This window comes from Hippocampus zosterae, chromosome 3 (assembly GCF_025434085.1).
Source record: "Hippocampus zosterae strain Florida chromosome 3, ASM2543408v3, whole genome shotgun sequence".
Classification (NCBI taxonomy): domain Eukaryota; kingdom Metazoa; phylum Chordata; class Actinopteri; order Syngnathiformes; family Syngnathidae; genus Hippocampus; species Hippocampus zosterae.
Window position 1 is genome coordinate 5,685,072 of NC_067453.1, and position 22,570 is coordinate 5,707,641.

At 43.4% G+C, this 22,570-nt stretch overlaps 1 protein-coding gene and 1 long non-coding RNA gene across 3 annotated transcripts in view; one reads left to right on the forward strand and one right to left on the reverse strand.

Moving 5' to 3' along the window:
* The window catches only part of necab2 (N-terminal EF-hand calcium binding protein 2), a 130,194-nt gene that overhangs the window by 58,038 nt on the left and 49,586 nt on the right, over positions 1 to 22,570 (forward strand). For both annotated transcript variants that reach the window (XM_052060943.1, XM_052060942.1), the window contains exon 6: positions 22,072 to 22,208. In XM_052060943.1, coding sequence (XP_051916903.1) covers positions 22,072 to 22,208 — 137 coding nt within the window. The remainder of the gene's footprint in view (positions 1 to 22,071; positions 22,209 to 22,570) is intronic.
* On the reverse strand, positions 805 to 6,923 carry LOC127597770 (uncharacterized). Its single transcript, XR_007961733.1, has 5 exons — positions 5,353 to 6,923; positions 3,390 to 3,612; positions 1,359 to 1,399; positions 1,182 to 1,247; positions 805 to 1,084 (listed from the first exon to the last, which is right to left on the reverse strand). It is a non-coding gene; the product is annotated as an uncharacterized LOC127597770 (long non-coding RNA).

The window sequence follows — 22,570 nt, forward strand, 5'->3', positions numbered from 1 at the left end:
GAATGAGGGCCATATTGGATATGCACGACTTCAAATAAATATTTTCAATGAAGCTACTGAGGCTCTGAGATGTGATGCGATGTGGCGTGGTCCTTCACCATTCACAAGGCATAACTACTGTAGACTGTCATTCAACCTTTAAACTTTGAACTTCATACAACAAAGTGTGCAGGAAGACACACACATACGCAGACACACATTCCTGTAAGACTATATTTGTGAGGTCCGGGTAACTCCAGATAAGGAGTGAGGACCACCCTTTCTGATAGGTTTAGAGAGGAACTAGTCTTAGATTTGTACACTAGATGTCACCCCAACTACTTTCCCCACTTCAACTTCTTTAAAAAACAGAGCAATAAAAAGTAGACTTGAAACTGAAATCATAGCAGGAGTGAGGACTCTGAATGGGCACATTCAAAGTCCTCACTCCTGTTGTGACTTTGGTTAAAATCTTTTTTGGTTTTGTTGCAGCATACAAATCAACTTTTGGTATGGACTTCAGAGTTTTTCCTCTCTTATTAACCTGCAAATTACACAGCAGACATTTTGTATTTTAATTTTAAAAAGTGTGAGTAGTCTGTTTTATGAATAATTTGATAGTTTCAACTTAAGACAAGCAGAGTTCCTCATTTATACATTATATATATCAATCACAACTTGAACCGATTGATTGCTGTACAATTACTACTACAATAAAAGTGACCCATGCTTTGGCCAATTAATTTACGGAACTAAATCAAATGCATTGTAAAACTTTATTAGAACATTTCAACATTAAATCTTACCTCAAGTAGGACATTTTTAACAACACTGCTCAGGAAGAGTAGAAAAGAATTGAAAAAAAAATACTCCAGCAAGAAAATTTAAATTTAAAAATGAAGAACTCGAGAAGCAGATCTTTTCTTGAAGTTCTTTACGTCTTTACAGGTTCTTTGAGCCAAGGCCTGCGGCTCTTTCATTTTGCAGTCAGTGCATTGTTCTTTACCAGGCACGTGACACCCTTTTATAAGTCTCCCCAGGTGTTTTTCCACAGCAGCCTTTTCTTCTTCATTCCATGGTCTCCTCAAATTTGCTCTGGGAGACCCTAAATATGATGACAATTGCAATTTAATGATACTCACAAAGACCACCTTGTGATAGCTTTACAATGTGGATTTTATACGTAAAATAAATAAAATTACTTGTCTTTTTCTCCAATTTAGATTTTGCCTGCTCTTTGGGTGTAAGGTTTTTTCCTGGACTCGAATCTGCAATGAAATGGGACATCCCTGATTTGACACTCATTGTCAAATACGTTGCATGCATTTTAACTGGTTAAATTATGAAAAAAGAGATATAGTTCCTCATCCAAAGCTTACCATCCAATTCAGTCTTCCCTCTTCTGGAGAGATGCTTTTCCCTTTTTGGGGGTAAAGGTCGATACCACCACATGAAAAGGAGAACAAAGTGACACATTTTACTAAATCAGTGTTGAACAAAAATATGCTATATAGGCATTCATTTAGTAACCCAATTCCAGTGAAATTGGGACATTATGCTCATCAATCAAAACAGAATACAATGATTTGCAAATCATGTCCAACCTATATTTAAGTGAAGCATTACAAAGACAAGACAACATTCAATGTTCAAATTGGTACATTTAATTTTTTCCAATAATATTTAACTTAGAATTTAATGGCTGTAATGCGTTCCATAAAAGATGGAACAGCGAGCAAAAAAAATAATGTTGAGAAATGCTCATCAAACCCCCGTTTGTCACATCCCACCGGTGAACAGGCTAACTGTGAATGGGTGGGTGCCATGATTGGGTCAAAAAGTAGCTATCCTGAATTGCTCAGTCATTCACAAGCAAAGATTGGGTGAGGGTCACCACAAGTTGAATCGTTGAAGGACAGAGTTTCATAACGTATAATTGCAAGGAATTGAGGGATTACGTCATCTTTGGTCCATAATATCAAAAGGTTCAGAGAATCTGGACCAATCAGTGCATGTAAGCGGCAAGGCCAAAAACAGATAACATTCAAAGGCCATGACCTTCGACCTCTCAGAGAGCACTGCATCCAAAACCACCTTGTCCCAGCTTGTTTGGAACGTGTTGAAGCCATCAATTCCAACATAGTAGTGTAGTCAATTAAATAGAGGTTGAACATGACATGCAAATCATTGTATTATGTATTAAATACAAGTTTGTGCTTCCTTTCATTAAGAATAGAGAAGATTTACTGGGCAACATATAACATTTGAAAGGTATGTTACAAGAACATCTTGTATGATTTCATGCTAGTCAGTGTGAACCAACCGACATAATTAAATTTTGTTAGACCAATGCAAATATTTGGCAGAAATAAAATACTGATTCCTGATTCAAAAATTCATCCATAAATTATCTTCCCCCTTCAAGTGCATTCCAGTGGCAGCCAGTGAACGTGCCTGGTCTCTATTGAACGCGAATAGCAGGGGTGAAGGCTAAATATGTTTCGAAAAACAACTTTCATATTGATAGATTACATTGTCCAGTGTGGGCAATGCATTTAATAAATGAAATGGTAAGAACATGAATCTAAATACAAAAATACCCAAAACAATGCTGTAATCGATCGTGTAATATTGTACAGTAGAAATTTTTGTTGCATGTCATTTCATAGTGCTTTAGGTGCTAGAGTGAATTCACGCCGCATCATTTCCCCCAAGAAACATTTGATTTATAACGGATAAAAATACACAAGGATTAAATATAATGTATACATGTTCCTCATACTGCGTGACAACTGACCGGAACAAAATATGGAGAAATTAAAACTCTTGACATGTCCATTCATCCGTTCTCCCCCCCCCCACCCCCCCGACCCCAAAAGCCGACTGCCCCCATGTAGAGCGTTGCCACGTACAAAGTTACACAAGTGTAGCCCCTGAAAACAGCTTAAAACGGAGCAAATGTAACTCTGCTCAGGAGGTGGTTTAAACATTTAGTCTGGAGTAAATTCTAGTATGCGGGGCAGCACCGATATAAAATGGGACGTGTGAACGCTACAGGAGTAGACTTGCTACGCGTGAAAAGAGTTGATTACATACGGGTAGAATGTGTTGCTTTCGTGCTCGTTTGTACTTCTGTCATCTTTCCTTTTGTAGGAGACTGGACTGTCTCAGAGTTGATTGTGTAGTTTGTTCCTTTGTTATGTGTTCACAAACGCCCCACAGAATTTATTTTGTGATTCCTTATGTTTCCTTTCCAATTGCCTTGCCATCTTTAAATTTGATTGGCCACAGTAGAAGCAATAATGACTTCTGTGCCAAACTCGTTTGCCTTCCCTTTTTGTAAATGTTTTTATGGTTAAAGAAGGATCTTCTTTGGTCATCTTTTGTTTTTACATAGGTTAATGGGTTACCTTCTTTACGAATTGCAGACGTGACTGTGCTCCTCTGCTTCATATGTCTGATGACTTGTAGAGTCTTCACTGGATGTATCATAAGAGAACAATTTTTCTACCTTTGGATGGAATATCTCCTCGTCATCACTCGACTCAGAGGATGTCTTAGTTGGTTTGTATTCCTCATCTGATCCAAAAAGACTGAGTCAGAATAATTACCATCTTCAGTGGGATTGTCCATCTGTTATTAAAAAAAAAATAGATCAGAAAATACCATTGCAATTAATGATGTTAGAGAATAGTACTGATAATTCAGGCTTACATAACAAGATAGTTCTGTGGGATAAAATATTAATCGAACACATTAACATGGCAAAACAGAAATACCTTATAGAAATAACTTATTTTGTTTAATATGGGCAAATAAAGCATTTGAAACTGAACGGGTAATCAATTAAAAGTAGACTTATTGTAATTTTTAAAAATGTCTATATCACTCATTTCCAGTGCTTGGCAAAGATGGGTAAGTGCCGAAACCAAATAATGGTATCAGCCTGATACCGGCATTATTTTAAGGTTATCGTGGAGGCTGCCAATACCAGCAATCGATATTTCAGAAAATTAAAAACTTAAATAGAAATTTGGATATCAAGTCAGTCCTCCACTGTAGTAGTTGACACTACACATTTGGCGAATCATCTGCATCACAAAGATAGGCTTATTTCCAAGTATTTGGCAATCCAATAACAATGATGGCCGACACAGAGTGCGGAGAGAACAATTTTCCACGTGAGCTGTACCCAGGTCAATCATTTCATACACCTATTAAGATGCAATTTCTGTATATAATTACAATATTTACATTAATTCTTTGAACGCATCATGTGTACTTTTTAATCAAATTTGTTTGAATTCCTTCCACGTTCATCCTATTATATTCCCAGAAGAGGAAATTTCTCTTAGTATGTGGCGACTAAAATGAACGCATATTCACTAAATCTCTGCACGCCAGAGCATTTTTTTTCTCCTTGAATTACATCAACATTCATCCACTAATTTGCCGATTAACGTCTAATCACCAAGTTGATGAGTATGATAAGGTTAAGATTCATGCTGAGAATGCATCACTAGTGTGTTTTTATAAGCCTGGGCCAATAACTGGTTTGACGTTTGAAAAGTCAAAGTTTCAAACACCACTAATTCGGCTTTGCCAATAAGGATATTTGGGATCAATAAACGATGAGCGAGTGTGGTTACAAATCGCAAAGGTTGATGACAGTGACAATGTATGTTGCCACAAAAAAAATCATCAAAATGTCCCCATAAAATAGTAGAAAGCTTAACAAACATAGAAAATATGCATCTCTCCTCATATAAGTGGGGGGGTTTTCAGCCCAAAATGCATAGGTTTTGGTGATCCACACATTTAACCTTTATTATTGTTTTTTATTCATTTATTATTTAATTTTAACTTTTGTGTTGATAATGGTTCACAGTATAATATTTCGTTCAACCCACTTTATCTGTAAATTGCTTGGTATTTTACATCGTCTTTTTGCAGTTACTTTCTGTATATGGAAAGACACTGGTTCCATTTGCAACTAATTCTCTGCTCAACTAAGATGGCGGCGGCGGCGAAAGACGCTGGGTCATTTGCAACTAATTTTCTGCTCAACTAAAATGGCGACGACGACGACGACGGCGAGACGACGGCGGCGGGGGGGGGGGGGTGTTAAAACTTCATTTTACCACACCAACGGCCTATTCTGTGGCGCTGTATTGTGTGTCTGACGGCCTATTGAAAGTTTATTGTTTGAGAGGAAACTTTCTATCTTGGTGACAACTCCTTAGGTACAGCATAGTAGAGTTATTCATATAGTTGGTTTCACTCTAATGCTGATATAACACGAACCTTTGAGCCTGCCCGAATTACTTAGAATAACTAACTTGTAAGAAAATATTCAAAACTTGAGTGTCTTACCTGCTTTAATTCTGAAGTATTTGTCACTTTCTGGGGTTTTCTCGATGATGCTGACTCGTACGCTCACTCTTCTCAACGCCTTCCTTTTGTGCAGGTAGCAAAGCGCGCGTTTCCTAATTGATGGTCAGCGAGTGTGATGTGGGGGAGGGTAGCTGTAGAAACTCGTTTCCTGCAACGTAACTGTGACGTTTTGGGGTGTGAAAACAGCCCCGCCCCTTCATAACCAAAACTCCTTCACTTTTCCTCTGAGGTCCGTTTTGAAGTGGGGCATAGTAAATGTCAAGCAATATCAACATATTTTATGAACTCTTGTTTACACCAATGTCATGTACTCCTAAAATGAGCACAGCATATATACGTGTGTGTATATACATACTGTATATATATACAGTATATACACACACACACATATTTTAAAAACGACTTAAAATATTGTAATTGTTCTGAAAGCAACATTATTCCCAAATGCTAATATGGAATTGTGATGAAACATCATTATTATTTACTTATTGGATGCAATTCGTATTATACAGTTTCGATGTCCAAAGCAGAAAAAAACGAATTAGATTTTCTGGGGACACGACTGCAACACTCAACTCTTCTTGCAAAGCTTTGTTGCTGCTGTATGAACCGCGCTCCTAGTTGATCACGTGCTCAAACTAGTGTGGGGGAGGGGAGCTGAATAAACTAGGTTCAAACAGTGCAACTGCGAGGGTTTGGAGCTGGGAACAGCCCCTCCCCCCTTCATGGCCAACGATAAACTAAAATTGCTCAGCCTTTAACTTTTATTTTACTCTGCGGTCTGTTTTGAGGGGAGCATGATAAATTTCAAGCAACATCTATATGTTTCAGCAACTGTAATAACACAAATGTATATACCTGTTCATATTTTTTAAACCAGACTTAAATATTATAATTGTTCAATGAAACATAATTACAGTAAGTATTGCCATCTATTGACTTCTGTCAAACGAAAATTCCCTCACCCAGAATAAAAATCTATGCATTACACATTTGAGTACGATATTACATTATATGATTGCTTCAGGAGTATGAGGTACCGAGTCCCCTGATGCGGGCACTTTGGTCCCTCCACCACAGATGTCAGAATTTGGTTCACATTACCGGCAGTAAGTCAGAATCGTTTCCAGTGAGGGTTGGACTCCGCCAAGGCTGCCCTTTGTCATCGATTCTGTTCATAAACATTACGGACATTGGCAATTTCTAGGCGCAGTGTAAGTGTTGATGGGGGTCCATTTTGGTGGCCTCAGTATTACATCTCTGCTTATTGCAGATGATGTGGGACTGTTGGCTCTTTCAAGCAGGGCCCTTCAACTCTCACTTGAGCGTTTCGCAGCTGAGTATGAAGTGGTTGGGATGAAAATCAGTCGGAAAAGGGTGGAGTTCTCTCTCCGGGTCGGGGAGGAGATCTTGTCCCAAGTGGAGGAGTTTAAGTATTTTGGGGTCTTGTTTGCAAGTGAGGGCAGGAGGGAATGAGAGATCGACAGGCGCAGCGGTGAAGCGGCTGCTGCTTGCTCTGCGCGCTTTGTATCGGTCAGTCGTGGTGAAGAAGGAGCTGACCCAAAGGGCGAAGCTCTCAATTTACCGGTTGATCTACGTTCCAACCCTCATCTACTGTCATGAGCAATGAGTCGTGACCGAAAGAATGAGATCCCAGATACAAGCGGCCGAAATGAGTTTTAAAGGTGTTCCGGGCATGTCCCACCGGCAGGAGGCCCCGGGGACAACCCAAGACACGCTGGAGAGACTGTGTCACTCAGCTGGCCTGGGAACGTTTCAGAATCCCCGGGAAGAGCTAGGAGAAGTGGCTGGGGAGAGGGAAGTCTGGGCTTCCCTGCTAAAGCTGCTGCCCCTGTTACCCGACCTTGGATAAGCGGTGGAATATGGATGGATGGATATTACATTAGTGATCTATTCATAACAACGGACGAACGTTCCGATACCTGGAACCTGGAAGCCATACCGAAGCTCGAATTAGAGCAAACTCAAGCAAGTCCCGTTCAATACCGCGGAATAACTGTCTGCACCACTTTTTACTCTCTTTGGCACAAAAACAGCAGAATCTCTCTATTAGCATGAGTTTACTGGAATCGTGAACGACTTTCTATTCCATTCATTTACATTTACGTCCTGTCGATCGTTGCATCCAAACAAAGGAATGGTAATGACTGTGGAAGGGAACATGGAATGCATCCGATTAGATGCTCAAAGCAAGTTGCTTGTGGCTCGACGGACTGTAGAGTAAATGAACGTTTCCTGGAATGCTTGACCTGCTATCATGCTAACTCAACTCAACATTATTTATAGAGCACTTTCAAACAGCCATCGCTGCATACAAAGTGCTTTACATGGAGCAATTTAACATATACAACAAACAGTAACGCAGTCTGTAATAAATACGGTAGAAAGCACCGAACAGCAAAACCAAGAACAAATCTAAGTCATGGTGAGTCAAATGCCAAAGAATACAAGTGAGTTTTGAGGCGCGTTTTGAAGATGGGCAGCGAGGAGGCTTGCCGAATGTTCAGTGGGAGGTCATTCCAGAGAGAGGGACCAGCAACAGAAAAGGCTCCATCCCCTCTGAGCCTCAGTTTAGTTCTTGGTCCTTCTAATAATGTCTGGTCCGCAGACCAGATGAGGTCAGCGAGGTAAGGTGGCACGAGGTAATTTAGAGATTTGAAAAGGTCATTTAGAGATTTGAAAACAATTTGCGCTAACTGGAGCGCTAATCAGAGAGAAGGCGAGTTCCATCGCGCTATGGGCATGGAGGACTTTGAAGGGTCCCGTGGATGCCTTCAGACATTTGTTGCACAACATCAGCTGAGCAACGCTGTCTTGGGTGGTGATCGAGGGGAGGTCAAGTTCGAGATAGTGAGTGATTGGAAAGAAAAGCCACCAGCTGTTATAGGTCTCATTTTGGAGCAAAGAGCCCTCATTTTGTGACTACTCTTGTTATAATGTATTTTGTTCATATACCTGTACTGTATACTGCCGTTTTTGTGTTATTTGTGTTGTTGGAGCATATATTTTTGCATTTTACTGCTTGTGTTCTTACACATGTATTTTGTTAACACACTTGCATGTTCATAAAGGACGTGTACCGTAGTCATGTCCCACATAAGGAAATTCTGTTATCAAGACTGATTGAGCAACGCAAACATGATTTCTTACTAAAGAATACTTACTGTTGTTACTTATTGGATGCAAATCATAATGATGCAGTTGAAATGTCCAAAGCAGAATGAAACAAATTGGATATGCTGGGGACACTTCTGCAATACAGTACCTAATTCATTTTATCTTGCAAAGCGTTGTGGCTGGCTTCTGCGCAGCTCTGCTAATTGAAATGTAAACAAACTCATGTCTGGGGGGAGGGGTGCAGAAAAAACTTCGTTTTGGAGCAGGTAACAGCCGCTCCTCTTCATGGCCAATGACTAAGTCAATTATCAAAATTGCCATAGCCTTTTTGAACTTTGAGGTCTGCTGTGAAGGCGAGCATGATAAATTTTGAGCAACATCTACATACAGTATTTGAGTAACTAGGCTCACCAATGTCACATACTCCGTCACATACTCCGCGCACACACAGTATATTTAAACTGACTTACAATTTTACAATTGTTTTTAAAGCAACATAATTCCAAACTCTAATATGGAATTTAGATGAAACAATTATTTACTTATTGAATGCAAGTCATATTTTCCAGTTTCAATGTCCAAAGCTGAATGAAATAAATTGGATATGCTGGGGACACTTCTGCAATACAGTACCTAACTCATTTTTTTCTTGCAAAGCGTTGTGGCTGGCTTCTGCGCAGCTCTGCTAAATGAAATGTAAACAAACTCATGTCTGGGGGGAGGGGTGCTGCAAAAACTTCGTTTTGGAGCAGGTAACAGCCGCTCCTCTTCTTGGCCAATGATTAAGTCAATTATCAAAGTTCCCACAGCCTTTGTGAACTTTGAGGTCTGATGTGAAGGAGAGCATGATAAATTTTGAGCAACATCTACATACAGTATTTGAGTAACGAGGATCACCAATGTCACATACTCCTAAAATAATTACAGCAAATAAAATTATATATATGTTCACAAACACAACCGCACACACAGTATATTTAAACTGACTTAAAAATTTACAATTGTTTTTAAAGCAACATAATTCCAAACTCTAATATGGAATTTAATCGTTTCTTGGTTTCTTGGAATTGGAATTCTTTACTTATTGAATGCAAGTCATATTTTCCAGTTTCAATGTCCAAAGCAGAATAAAATGAATTGGATTTTCTGGGGCCCTCCGTGAGTCGTCACCTTACCGTGGTGGAGGGGTTTGTGTGTCCCAATGATCCTCGAAGCTAAGTTGTCTGGGGCTTTATGCCCCTGGCAGGGTCACCCATGGCAAACAGGTTCTAGGTGAGGGGCCAGACAAAGCACGGCTCAAAGACCCCAATGATGATCGAAATAAATGGATCTAGGTTTCCCTTGCCCGGACGCGGGTCACCGGGGCCCCCTTCTGGAGCCAGGCCTGGAGGTGGGGCTCGTTGGCAGGCGCCTGGTGGCCGGGCCTACACCCATGGGGCCCGGCCGGGCACAGCCCGAAGAGGCAACGTGGGTCCCCCTTCCCATGGGCTCACCGCCAATGAGAGGGGCCAAATGGGTCGGGTGCAATGTGAGCTGGGCGGCAGCCAAAGGCGGGGACCCTGGCGGTCCGATCCTCGGCTGCAGAAGCTAGCTCTTGGGACATGGAATGTCACCTCTCTGGCAGGGAAGGAGCCCGAGCTGGTGTGTGAGGCAGAGAATTTCCGACTGGATATAGTCGGACTTGCCTCCACACACAGCCTGGGTTCTGGTGCCAGTTCTCTCGAGAGGGGTTGGACTCTCTTCCACTCTGGAGTTGCTCACGGTGAGAGGCGCAGAGCAGGTGTGGGCATACTCATTGCCCCCCGGCTCAGTGCCTGTACATTGGGGTTCACACCGGTAGACGAGAGGGTCGCCTCCCTCCGCCTTCGGGTGGCTGGACGGGTCCTGACTGTTGTTTGTGCATATGCACCAAACAGCAGCTCAGCATACCCACCCTTTTTGGAGTCCTTGGAGGGTGTGCTGGAGAGTACTCCTGTTAGGGACTCCCTTGTTCTGCTGGGGGACTTCAATGCTCACGTGGGGAATGACAGTGATACCTGGAGGGGCGTGATTGGGAGGAACGGCCCCCCCGATCAGAACCCGAGTGGTGTTTTGTTATTGGACTTCTGTGCTCGTCACGGATTGTCCATAACGAACACCTTGTTAAAGCATAAGGGTGTCCATATGTGCACTTGGCACCAGGACACCCTAGGCCGCAGTTCGATGATCGACTTTGTAGTTGTATCATCGGATTTGCGGCCGCATGTTCTGGACACTCGGGTGAAGAGAGGAGCGGAGCTGTCAACTGATCACCACCTGGTGGTGAGTAGGCTCCGATGGTGGGGGAAGATGCCGGTCCGTCCTGGCAGACCCAAACGTATAGTGAGGGTTTGTTGGGAGCGTCTGGCGGAATCCCCTGTCAGAAGGAGTTTCAACTCCCACCTCCGACAGAGCTTTTCCCATGTTCCGGGGGAGACGGGGGACATTGAGTCCGAGTCCCATGTTCCGTGCCTCTATTGTTGAGGCGGCCAATCTGAGTTGTGGCCGTAAGGTGGTTGGTGCCTGTCGTGGCGGCAACCCCCGTACTCGCTGGTGGACACCAGCAGTAAGGGATGCCGTCAAGCTGAAGAAGGAGCCCTATCGATACTTTATGGCCTGTGGGACCCCAGAGGCAGCTGACGGGTATCGACTGGCCAAGCGGACCGCGGCTTCGGTGGTCGCCGAGGCAAAAACCCGAGCGTGGGAAGAGTTCGGCGAGGCCATGGAAGCCGACTTCCGGACGGCTTCGAGGAAATTCTGGTCAACCATCCGACGTCTCAGGAGGGGGAAGCAGTGTACCACTAACACTGTGTACAGCGGGGATGGGGCGCTGCTGACTTCGACTCGGGACGTTGTGAACCGGTGGGCAGAGTATTTCGAAGACCTCCTCAACTCCACCAACACGCCTTCCTTGTAGGAAGCAGAGCCTGGGGACTCTGAGGTGGGCTCTCCTATCTCTGTGGTTGAAGTCACCGATGTGGTTAAAAAGCTCCTCGGTGGTAGGGCCCCAGGGGTGGATGAGATCCGCCCGGAGTTCCTCAAGGCTCTGGATGTTGTTGGGCTGTCCTGGTCGACACGCCTCTGCAACATCGCGTGGTCAACAGGGAGAGTGCCTCTGGATTGGCAGACCGGGGTGGTAGTCCCTCTTTTTAAAAAGGGGGACCGGAGGGTGTGTTCCAACTATAGAGGGATCACACTCCTCAGTCTCCCTGGTAAGGTCTATTCAGGGGTGCTGGAGAGGAGGGTCCGTCAGGAAGTCGAGCCGCCAATTGAGGAGGAGCAGTGTGGTTTTCGTCCCGGCCGTGGAACAGTGGACCAGCTCTACACCCTTAGCAGGGTCCTTGAGGGTATGTGGGAATTCGCCCAACCAGTCTACATGTGTTTTGTGGACTTGGAGAAGGCGTTTGACCGTGTCCCTCGGGGAGTTCTGTTGGGGGTGCTTCGTGGGTATGGGGTACCGAACCCCCTGATACGGGCTGTTCGGTCACTATACCACCGATGTCAGAGTTTGGTTCGCATTGCCAGCAGTAAGTCGGAATCGTTTCCAGTGGGGGTAGGACTCCGCCAAGGCTGCCGTTTGTCGCTGATTCTGTTCATAACCTTTATGGACAGAATTTCTAGGCGCAGCCGAAGCGTTGAGGGGGTCCGTTTTGGGGGCCTCAGTATTGCATCCCTGCTTTTTGCAGATGATGTGGTGCTGTTGGCTCCTTCAAACGGGGCTCTCCAACTCTCACTGGAGCGTTTCGCAGCCGAGTGTGAAGCGGTTGGGATGAGAATCAGCACCTCCAAATCTGAAACCATGGTCCTCAGTCGGAAAAGGGTGGAGTGCCCCCTCCGGGTCGGGGAAGAGATCTTACCCCAAATGGAGGAGTTCAAGTATCTTGGGGTCTTGTTCACGAGTGGGGGTAGGAGGGAGCGGGAGATCGACAGGCGGATCGGTGCAGCGTCTGCTGTGATGCGGACGTTGTATCGGTCTGTCGTGGTGAAGAAGGAGCTGAGCCAAAGGGCGAAGTTCTCAATTTACCGGTCGATCTACGTCCCAACCCTCACCTATGGTCACGAGCTATGGGTCGTGACCGAAAGAACGAGATCCCGGATACAAGCGGCCGAAATGAGTTTTCTCCGGAGGGTGTCCGGGCTCTCCCTTAGAGATAAGGTGAGAAGCTCAGTCATCCGGGAGGGGTTCAGAGTCGAGCCGCTTCTCCTCCACATCGAGAGGAGCCAGATGAGGTGGCTTGGGCATCTGATTCGGATGCCTCTTGAGCGCCTCACCGGTGAGGTGTTCCGGTCATGTCCCACCGGGAGGAGACCCAGAGGAAGACCCAGGACACGCTGGAGAGACTATGTCACCCAGCTTGCCTGGGAACGGCTCGGGATCCCCCGGAGAGAGCTGGAAGAAGTAGCTAGGGAGAGAGAAGTCTGGGCTTCCCTGCTAAAGCTGTTGCCCCCGCGACCCGGCCCCGGATAAGCGGTAGATGATGGATGGATGGATGGATTTTCTGGGGAGCGGCCTGGTGAACTAGTGGTCCGCGTGTTGACCTCACAGCGCAGAGGTACCAGGTTCAATTTCAGCTCCGGCCACCCTGTGTGAAGTTTGCATGTTCTCCCCAGGTCTGTGTGGGTTCTCTCCAGATCCCACATTCCAAAAACATGCATGGCAGGCTAATTGAACAATCCAAATTGTCCCTCGGTGGTGAGTGTGAGCGCGGATGGTTGTTTGTCTGTGTGTGCCCTGCGATTGGCTGGCAACCGGTTCAGGGTGTCCCCTGCCTACTGACCGAAGACGGCTGGGATAGGCTCCAGCACCCCCCGTGACCCTTGTGAGGATAAAACGGATCGGAAAATGACTGAATGTATGTTACAATGAGAACTCCGACATGCCTGAGGGCGTAAATATGCTTACAGCTTTAACTTTTTTAATTTAATTGCACTTTCCTATTTCTATTTAATGTGGTAGTTTGAAAATATAAATAAGAAGTTCCTCACCAATTACTCAGTACTTGTGATTCTTTCACTACGTACATTCATTCATCTTTCGAGCCGCTTGATCCTCACTAGGGTCGCGGGGGTGCTGGAGCCTATCCCAGCTGTCTTCGGGCAGTAGGCGGGGGACACCCTGAATCGGTTGCCAGCCAATCGCAGGGCACACAGAAACGTTCAACCATTCGCACTCACACTCACACCTAGGGACAATTTAGAGTGTTCAATCAACCTGCTACGCATGTTTTTGGAATGTGGGAGGGAACCGGAGCACCCGGAGAAAACCCACGCCCGGGAAAACATGCAAACTCCACACAGGGAGGCTGGAGCTGGAATCGAACCCGGTACCTCTGCACTGTGAAGCCGACGTGGTAACCACTGGACTACCGGGCTGCCCCACTACGTACATATTTACTCTTATTCAAGGACTCTTTTTTTTTACATGTCATATTTTTCAAAAGTAACACTAATACAATTGAGTGCACATTTATTCTGCCACCTCTGTCCTTGTGTCCTTATGGAAAAGATGAGACTGATGCCCTAAATATAATAGTAAATAATAGTTCCATCAGTAGTATACAATAGAATATAAAACATTACTCAGTAAAAATACTCAGAGAGCTTTGCTTAATGTTAGAAATGTGCACTTCAAATTACAAATGTGGAGCTATGAAATGACAACTAAAACCTCAATATGTCACAAATGGAATAAGTGTGTACTTCACTAAATTATTTTAGGTTTTTTATTTAGTGGTTTGATTTAAGGTGTAATTTCGTGTGGGTCTGAGGCCATATTCCAGATTTGGGTTTGCATAACAAGTTCTATTTCATAAGATGTTTGTTAAAAAAGTTAAACTTAGACAAATATTAGATATAATAAAAAATACATCATTGTTTTACTTTCTAATAAGCCCATGAGACTGTTTTCTATAGTTTCAGTTTTGTTGGAACAAAAATATTTCAGAAATCAATAGGTGGCGGTAGTGAGTAAAAAGTGTGTGTATTGAATTTAAATGAAAATACACACAAAAAATCATTTTTGGTATATTTGTGAGGACCTCTCTGAAACGTTGAGAGATGCCTATATAAACCCTCTAGAGGCCTTTAGAATGAAAAACTTGTGAGGACTGGCCTAAATGTCCTCACTTGTCAAAAATGTCCTCACTACGTTGGTCTTATAATCACAGTGGTCCTCACAAGTATAGCCGTACAAACACACACAAACACACACACACACATATACAGAGATGCCAATAATAGTGTGCACAGTAGCTAATTTACCCGGGGCTATGTTAAGGGGCCGAGGATACATTCTCTTGGGTCAGTGATTCGTGTGAATTATAGATCACAGTGTTTCTATCTCATGTTTTATAGCTGGGCCTATGCGGCCCACTTGGCCGTGTGGGAGAGCATGAGAGATGTGTGTTAAATTCAATATGGGAAGAAGCATTATCAAGGTGTTGCATGAATGCCGTTATACCAATGCTAATTTTGGAGTGTACATTGAAAATATTTTTTTAAATTCAGCAAATAGGGGAATATGCTATAATGTAAGAGACAACGCATCTGCGCCTTGGCTTGAATGCCGATATTGGTATCAGTGCAAAAGGGTCGCTGAGGGTATTTGCCTATTTGGCAGGTGGGCAGGGTGGCCCTGGAGGAGTGTCCCTGAGATGCACCTGGCGGAGTGAAAATTTGGTGACAGAAAGACATGTCGTCTTAAATATGAAGAGCATGCCTCAAACTCTCTGAATTATTGCACAGGTATTATATTTTTGTAAGCATAGTTGCTTTGAAACCTGTATGGGACCTTTCAGTGTGAATGTTGCTTTCACAGATGGGCAAGTTGGCCATACCATGGGCTTCCTTTTGAACTTAGCACTCAAAACAATCTGGATATTACCGTTCATTTTTAGCAAAGAGGACACAACGTTTATGATTTCCCAAAACAATTTCAAATGTGGACTCGTCAGATCACAGTAGACTTTTACACTTACCATCAGTCCATCTCAGAAGAGGTTGGCCCCAGAGAAGCCACCAGTATTGTTTATAGATGGTTTTCTCTTTGCGTGCTAGAGTTTTCACTTGCATTTGTTCAAATAGCGACGAATAGTTTTAAGTGCCAATCATGTCCAGAAGTGTTCCTGAGCCCACATGGCAATATTCTTTATACAATGAAGCTGTGCTTAAGTGTGACCTGAGGGATTGAAGGTCACAGGATTACATTTTTTGGGGTGCTTTGGCCTTGCTGCTTTGTGTAGAAATATTCCCAGATTCTCTGAAATTTTTGGTATCTGTCCGTTCCTGGCAATTGTGCATTGAGAAACATTGTTCTTTTGGTGTTGGAACTGTTTACCCACACATTTATTCACAAAGTGGTGAACATTGCCCCATTTTTGCTGCTGAAAAACGGAGCCTTTCTGTGATGCTCCTTTCATAACCAGTCATGAGACTCACTTGTTTCCAATTACGATGTTCACCAGAGAAATTGTCATGTTTCTGTTTGTGACCAACGGGTGGCACTGTGGGGCTTTTCCCTGGAGCTGCACACCTGTTGGTCGTTAGATAATTAGTGGCTTTAAAAGGACTCCCAGCCTGAGCACTCATTGTTGGGTCATTGTTGCTCTTTGCGATTGTCATGTTTGTTCAGTCATGTTTTGGTCATGTTTTTGTTCTTGAGAGTTTTTAGTTTCTGCCATGGTTTTTGTTTGTTACTTTGGATTCATTCTGTTCTGAGGACTTTGTTTTGGATTTAGTTTTCTATGTTTTAATACAATTCATCAAGTACACCCTGCTCCTCCCTCCCTCCTGCCTGCTTTTTGGGATCCACCACCACGTTGCATCGTGACAGAAATGCTCTAAACATTTTTTTTCTCACTCCTTAATTTTCCCAGTTTTGTGTTATCGATGGCTGTTTAATGAAGTGCTCGATAAACTTGAATTGAGGTGGTGGTGGACATGTCTCACAGCGAAGAGGTTATAGTTTTACTCAGCTCTGGCCCTCCTCTGTGGGGTTTGTATGTTCTTCAAGTACCGTATTTTTTCGGATTATACGTCGCTCTCGTTTATAAATCGCACCAGCCAAAAAATGCATAATTAAGAAGGAAAAAACATATATAAGTCACACTGGAGTATAAGTCGCATTTTTGGGGGAAATTTATTTGATAAAATCCAACACCAAAAACATACACATCATCTTGAAAGGCAAATAAAAATTAAATAGAGAACGACAGGCTGAATAAGTGTCCGGTATACTAACGTGACATGACTGACATGCCTGGTAATGTCAGTAACAACATAACATATTAAGAGTTTAGTTTAACTCTAGCATAAAGAACATGCTAAAAAGTTTACCAAACTATCAGTTTCACTCCAAATCACTAAATCCAATGAAATCTTCATCCACTGTGTCACTTTTAAACAACTCCCCCAATTCGGGAGGTAGACGATGCGGCGCATCCTCTTCTACATCACTTATGTCAGACTTATCGTCGATTTATCAACACAGGCCGAGAGCGCCCTCTTTTTGTTTAATGTGACAATAACATGTGAAATGACATAATCATGTGTTGAAAATTTCACACATAAGTCAATCCAGAGTATAAATCGCAGGTCCAGCCAAACTATGACAAAAACTTATAGTCCAGAAAATACAGTACTTGTGTGGGTTTTCTAGGGTATTACAGCCCACTACAGTTCTTTTGGCTCCATCAAGCAACGATTTTGAAATCTCATTGTATCATTTCAGCGGTTCACAGAATAAGAAGCGGTTCGGTTAAGAATCAGCAACTCCAAAACTGAGACCATGGTACTCAGTCTGAAAAAGGTGGAGTGCTCCCTTCCACTCGAGGACCAGATCCTGCCTCGAATGGAGGCAATTCTAGTATCTTGGGGTCTTGTTCACAAGTGAAGCAAGAATGGAGCTGAAAAGCTAAGCTGAAAAACTAAGCTCTTGATTTATTGTTCGATCTATGATCCTGCCCTCAGCTATTGTCATGAGTTGCAGGCCGGGACTGAAAGAACAAGATTATGGATCCAAGTGGCCTAAATGAGTTTCCTTTGCAGGGTTTATGGGCTGTCCCTTAGGGATAGGGTGAGAAGCTTTGTCATGCAGGAAGGATTCCAAGTAGAGCTGCTGCTCCTTTGCATTGAGAGGAGACACATGAGGTGGGGCTCTAAGACCCCTGTTCCAGGACCATCCCACCAATTGTGGCCTTTGGCATAACCCAGGACTCGCTGGAGAGACTACAGTATGTCTCTCCACTGGCCTGTGAAATATTTGGGAACCTACACGCAAGAGTTAGACAAAGTGACTGAAGAGAAGGATGTCTGGATTTCTCCGCTATAGCTGCTGCCACTGCAACTCAACTCCAGATAAGCAGAAGAAAATGGATGGATGGATGTGTGCCCAAGCTCAATAAAGGTTGGCAAACACTGCAGAGAACATCATTACATGAAGCGACAGGGCTTTTGCACGATCGTATTTGTAGGTCTTTGTTTGAGTGGATTTTTAATGATGGGTGCACCTCTGTGTGTACCTTTTTATGAAAGCCATCAACTGAGATAAGAGAAGTCAATGTAGCCTACGTGAAGGCGCGTCGCCTTGGAGTGCTTGTCTTTTGATTAGAGAGCAGCAGAGAATGGCTGACTGCACTAGAACTTTAATTGTCTCCCTGAATCATTGAACTGTGACTTCTGACAGCAAAGCTGACATGACTGGTTGACTCTGCCCTCCGGAGTGCAAATGCAGTCAATTATGACATTTACACGAGTGGTTCCAACAGGCTTTTTATCATGGGTGTCAAATTATTTTATTTTTATTTTTTTTATCCAGTTCATTTAAAGCCTTGCCATCTAAGTACAATAAATAAATTTAAATACAGGCCACATTAGAGTTTTGAATGTCATCAGACATTTGTTTTGAACGGTAAAACCTCTTTTTTTTTTACATTAAATCCCAAACTTTCCCAAAGCGGCTCCTAAAGCCACAGCGACCCAGGTACCTGCAGACGCAATTGTTCGTAGCCCGAAAGCACGCCCAACACCGCTTGGAGGTCATTCCCGAGTTGGACACCTGATGTTGCTGTGGCACTTGGCCGGTGACCTGTCACGGTGCAAGCAGGAAGCACAGCACAAAGTTCAATGTGCGTGTTGTGGCACCATGCTCTTCTTCTGCATTCTGCACATGTAGAATGCTTCGGTGATGGTGTTTTCAAACGAGTACTCTACGACTATTTTTTCCTGTTATCCTCAACCCTGGGAAGGTGCTGGAAACTATTGTTTCTCTCACCAACATTATCTCATCGTCATCTGGCAGCCAGTTCAAAACATGGCTCTTGTAGACACAGATTCAACTTCTTCTGCTTGTTAAAACAATTAGCTAAACCATACAATCTATGTTTCGCTGCAATGGGAGTTTATGATTGTTTTGAAAAGGGGGTGGGGGAACAAAAATTAAAATAAATCGCTCTGTGAAATGAAACCCGCAGTAACAAATGGCAAAATTCTAACCAGACGTCTGTTATCGGAAGTGTAACAAGGGCTACGTTTGTTTTATAATTGCTGGAGATGATAAAACACTATGGGTAGACAACGGGTTTCTACTTGGGCCAGTAAGGGGACACTAGGTTCGATTCACTGGAGCCAATGATGTCACTATTGAGGGGGTGGCATGGGCAAAGAAACAAGACAACAGTTGTAAAAACAATTAACTTTTATATCAAACAGACACAGGACAGCAAAATTATTATCACAACAACCACAGTGGAAAAAAGAAAGTAAATAAATACAATTTAGTCTCAACCTCTTAGTTGACCTTTCCCTCAAGCAAAATAATTGGTGATCACTTTTCTCAACACCGGTGTAAGTTCCCTTTTTTTCCTTTCAATCTGAATCAAATAACTAAACACAAAATGTTCTTGTCAGCTCCTGTCGTACAAAATAAATTCTTCTAAACATCACCAACACAAATAAAATAAATTAAAATTTATCAAATGTTATATACTGTATGTTCTTTGGTTGGCTCGCCACCACCACTGTACCCCCTTTTCCAGCACTTTTGGACGTCAGGGCACCGTAATGGAATCCACTCCACTGAAGGCACGCTAATCCCAGCGCTGTCCTCAATTGAAACTCCACAAAAGACCCGGCCTAATAGGGCCGAGTGCACACGAGCGCCGACAATAAAGTAACTACAGTAATTAATATTAACTACAGTGCACTCCGCTTAATAGAACACCATTGGGCCGAAGCGCTTCTGTTCTACTAAGCGGGGTTTCTATTAACCGGAGACACTTTATTAGGTACACCTTCAGACACGTCGACGACCAAGTTATGCACGCAGAAAAACCCCTGCTGACGAGTTAGAAGAGATATTTCGACTGTGGACGTCCATATCTTTAATCAAACAACAAAACAACAACTTTAATCAACTTCAGTCAAACATCTCAAATCACGAGAAAAATTTCGTTACTTTTGTCTGGAAACAGGAGTCCGTAATTTTGCGGTTGACTTCCCTCTCAATGCGCTGGATAAGAGGGAAGTCCTGGAAACCGCGGGCGTACCTTCTGAGAATCCGGCAATGCATCGTATCGTCTGAGTATGTCCTTCTTATCCGCAGGTGATAGCCCTCGTCTCTTGAATGAAGTTGAAGCCATTGTGACGTGCGTGTGTCTATGTGTGGAGTGACGCGTGCTACCTGTAACTGTATACGGCTAGAACTACCGCGTTTTCTCGCGATAGTGGTACAGTATCGCGATAGCTACACTTCGTCTCTCTCTCGTCTCTTGAATGAAGTTGAAGCCATTGTGACGTGCGTGTGTCTATGTGTGGAGTGACGCGTGCTACCTGTTACTGTACTGTATACGGCTAGAACTACCGCGTTTTCTCGCGATAGTGGTACAGTATCGCGATAGCTACACTTCGAAAACCACTAGTTTACAATGTTCATTGCTTACGGCCTGTTCTATTAAGCGGAGATCTGTTCTACTAAGCGGAGTATCTTTATAGGAAATTGCATTAGGCAAATCGGTTCCAGAGCCTTTTGCTCTATTAAGCGGATTACTCTATTAACCGGTGTTCTATTAAGCGGAGTGCACTGTACTTAATTCCAAGTACTGTGAGACGTTATTAACATTTATGTACACTCACCAGAAGAATGTTGAACGATACTCCGACGATGTTATACGGTCGGCGAAATCCCGGCGGTACGTAATGCTAATAGCTACGTTAGCCCAGTGCAGTACTCGAGGTCTAAGGAAAGTGACTATGTTTTAGCAACAAGTGATTTTAAACGAAATGCGCATAACACGTTCAAGCCTCTGAGCACACTCACTGCGTAGAATGACTCTCTTTCTCCCGAAACACTTCCTCACAACGGCGAAGAATACGTCCGCTCGCGTTCAGGTCCCGTCAGAAAAAAGAGACCGAGATAGGTTGCGCCGCACGCTCGTGACGTCACGAAGGTGAAAAACTGCACCTCTCATTCGCTGACACCCCACTAGTATTTTGTGCCTTGATTCGCTCGGGCCACGGCAATATTCAATTCTGTTTAATTAAGCAATTTTTTAACGACGCTACTCTTTTAAGTCAATATAGATTTTGGTTATGTCCACTCCCCATTGCCTCATGCCATAATCCGGGTTACAGAAGTCACTCACATATTCGTTTCTCCATGAGAGACTTCAGGAATTAGGCAGATACAATTCATTTCTAAAGGTGTGTTTGGTAAAGTAATTCCATTTCCCAAAGCATCAATATTTATCAATCTCTTCTCGCATATTGTATGCAGCTCAATAGTTTCAGTACTTATTTGGTTGAACCATCAGTTTAAATGTGTGGTGGCAGAACATTTCAGTTTGTCAGTGTAACGGAACGTGACCCTGGGGAAACGGCAGTAAGGCCTGACTAATTATCCGCACAACAGAATTACCTTAATCAAAATGGTCCCCTTGACATTGGGGTGACAGGCCGCATCCACCATTGGCCACCACCTAGCTCTGCCCCTGGTTAACACAATACAAGATGCTCTCGATAGACCACAAAGTGATCTGGGAACAAAGCCATTGCCTTGAATGAATGAATTCCCTCAATAGGAAGCTGTTACTTTTGGTAATTATTCAGTATTGTGACATGTGACAGTGATGATGGAAAGAAGCTCTTGGTGATGATGTAGCTGAGTTGTTTTCCCTTTTTCTATGAATATAATCTGAAACAAGCCAACTCTTTCCAGGCACCTCCGGACCAAATGATACGAATCTGTCTACATTTTTGGATTCTTTTTATTGTTTTTAATCTGAGATGCAGAGAGCCCACAAGGTGTTTGTTCTGTTCGATAGTAAATCCGCGTACAGCTGTGATTGTTGCATTCCTGCTTTCTGCTGCCTACTATGAGATGACAAGTGGATGAAAGAGAAGAATTCAGGTAGACAGATGCGCGCTTCAAAGTCCTCTGATAGGCAGAAACTTGAAAGAGAATTATAACACAATGTATGGTGAAAAACGTAACTTCCAAAAAAATTAAATACAGTTTCTTTTCCAAAATAACTACTATTCTCTGAACAGGTCTATGAGAGAGGAACAAATGTGGAGCAGTTTGTGACCCGTTTCCTCCTGAAAGAATCAGCCAATCAAATCCAGTCTCTCTTGAATTCTGTGGAGAGTGCTGTGGATGCCATTGATGAACAACACAGCCAGTCGGGGTGAGTCCTTGGTGTGATTTCCCAAATATATGTACAGTATATGTCAGTGCATGTTCTTCAAAAGTTATGTTTTAAACAATAATCACAACCTTATATGAGGTCTGTCAGAAAATTTCCAGGACTGTTTATCACAAAAAATATATTTCCAATCTAACTGACCTATTCTTGTGGGCCAGACAATCAAGTAGCGTGTTCACAAAGAGATCCTACTTTGCTCAGTGCACGAAAAGAAGCAAGAGTCGTGGCAGGACAACTCGTAGCTGCTTCACCATGAGAAGATATGACTGAGCATCTAACAGTTCTTGGTCGAGAGAAACCGTTATGCTGGAGAAACCTCCCTCCTCTCTTCACATGGCTCTGTG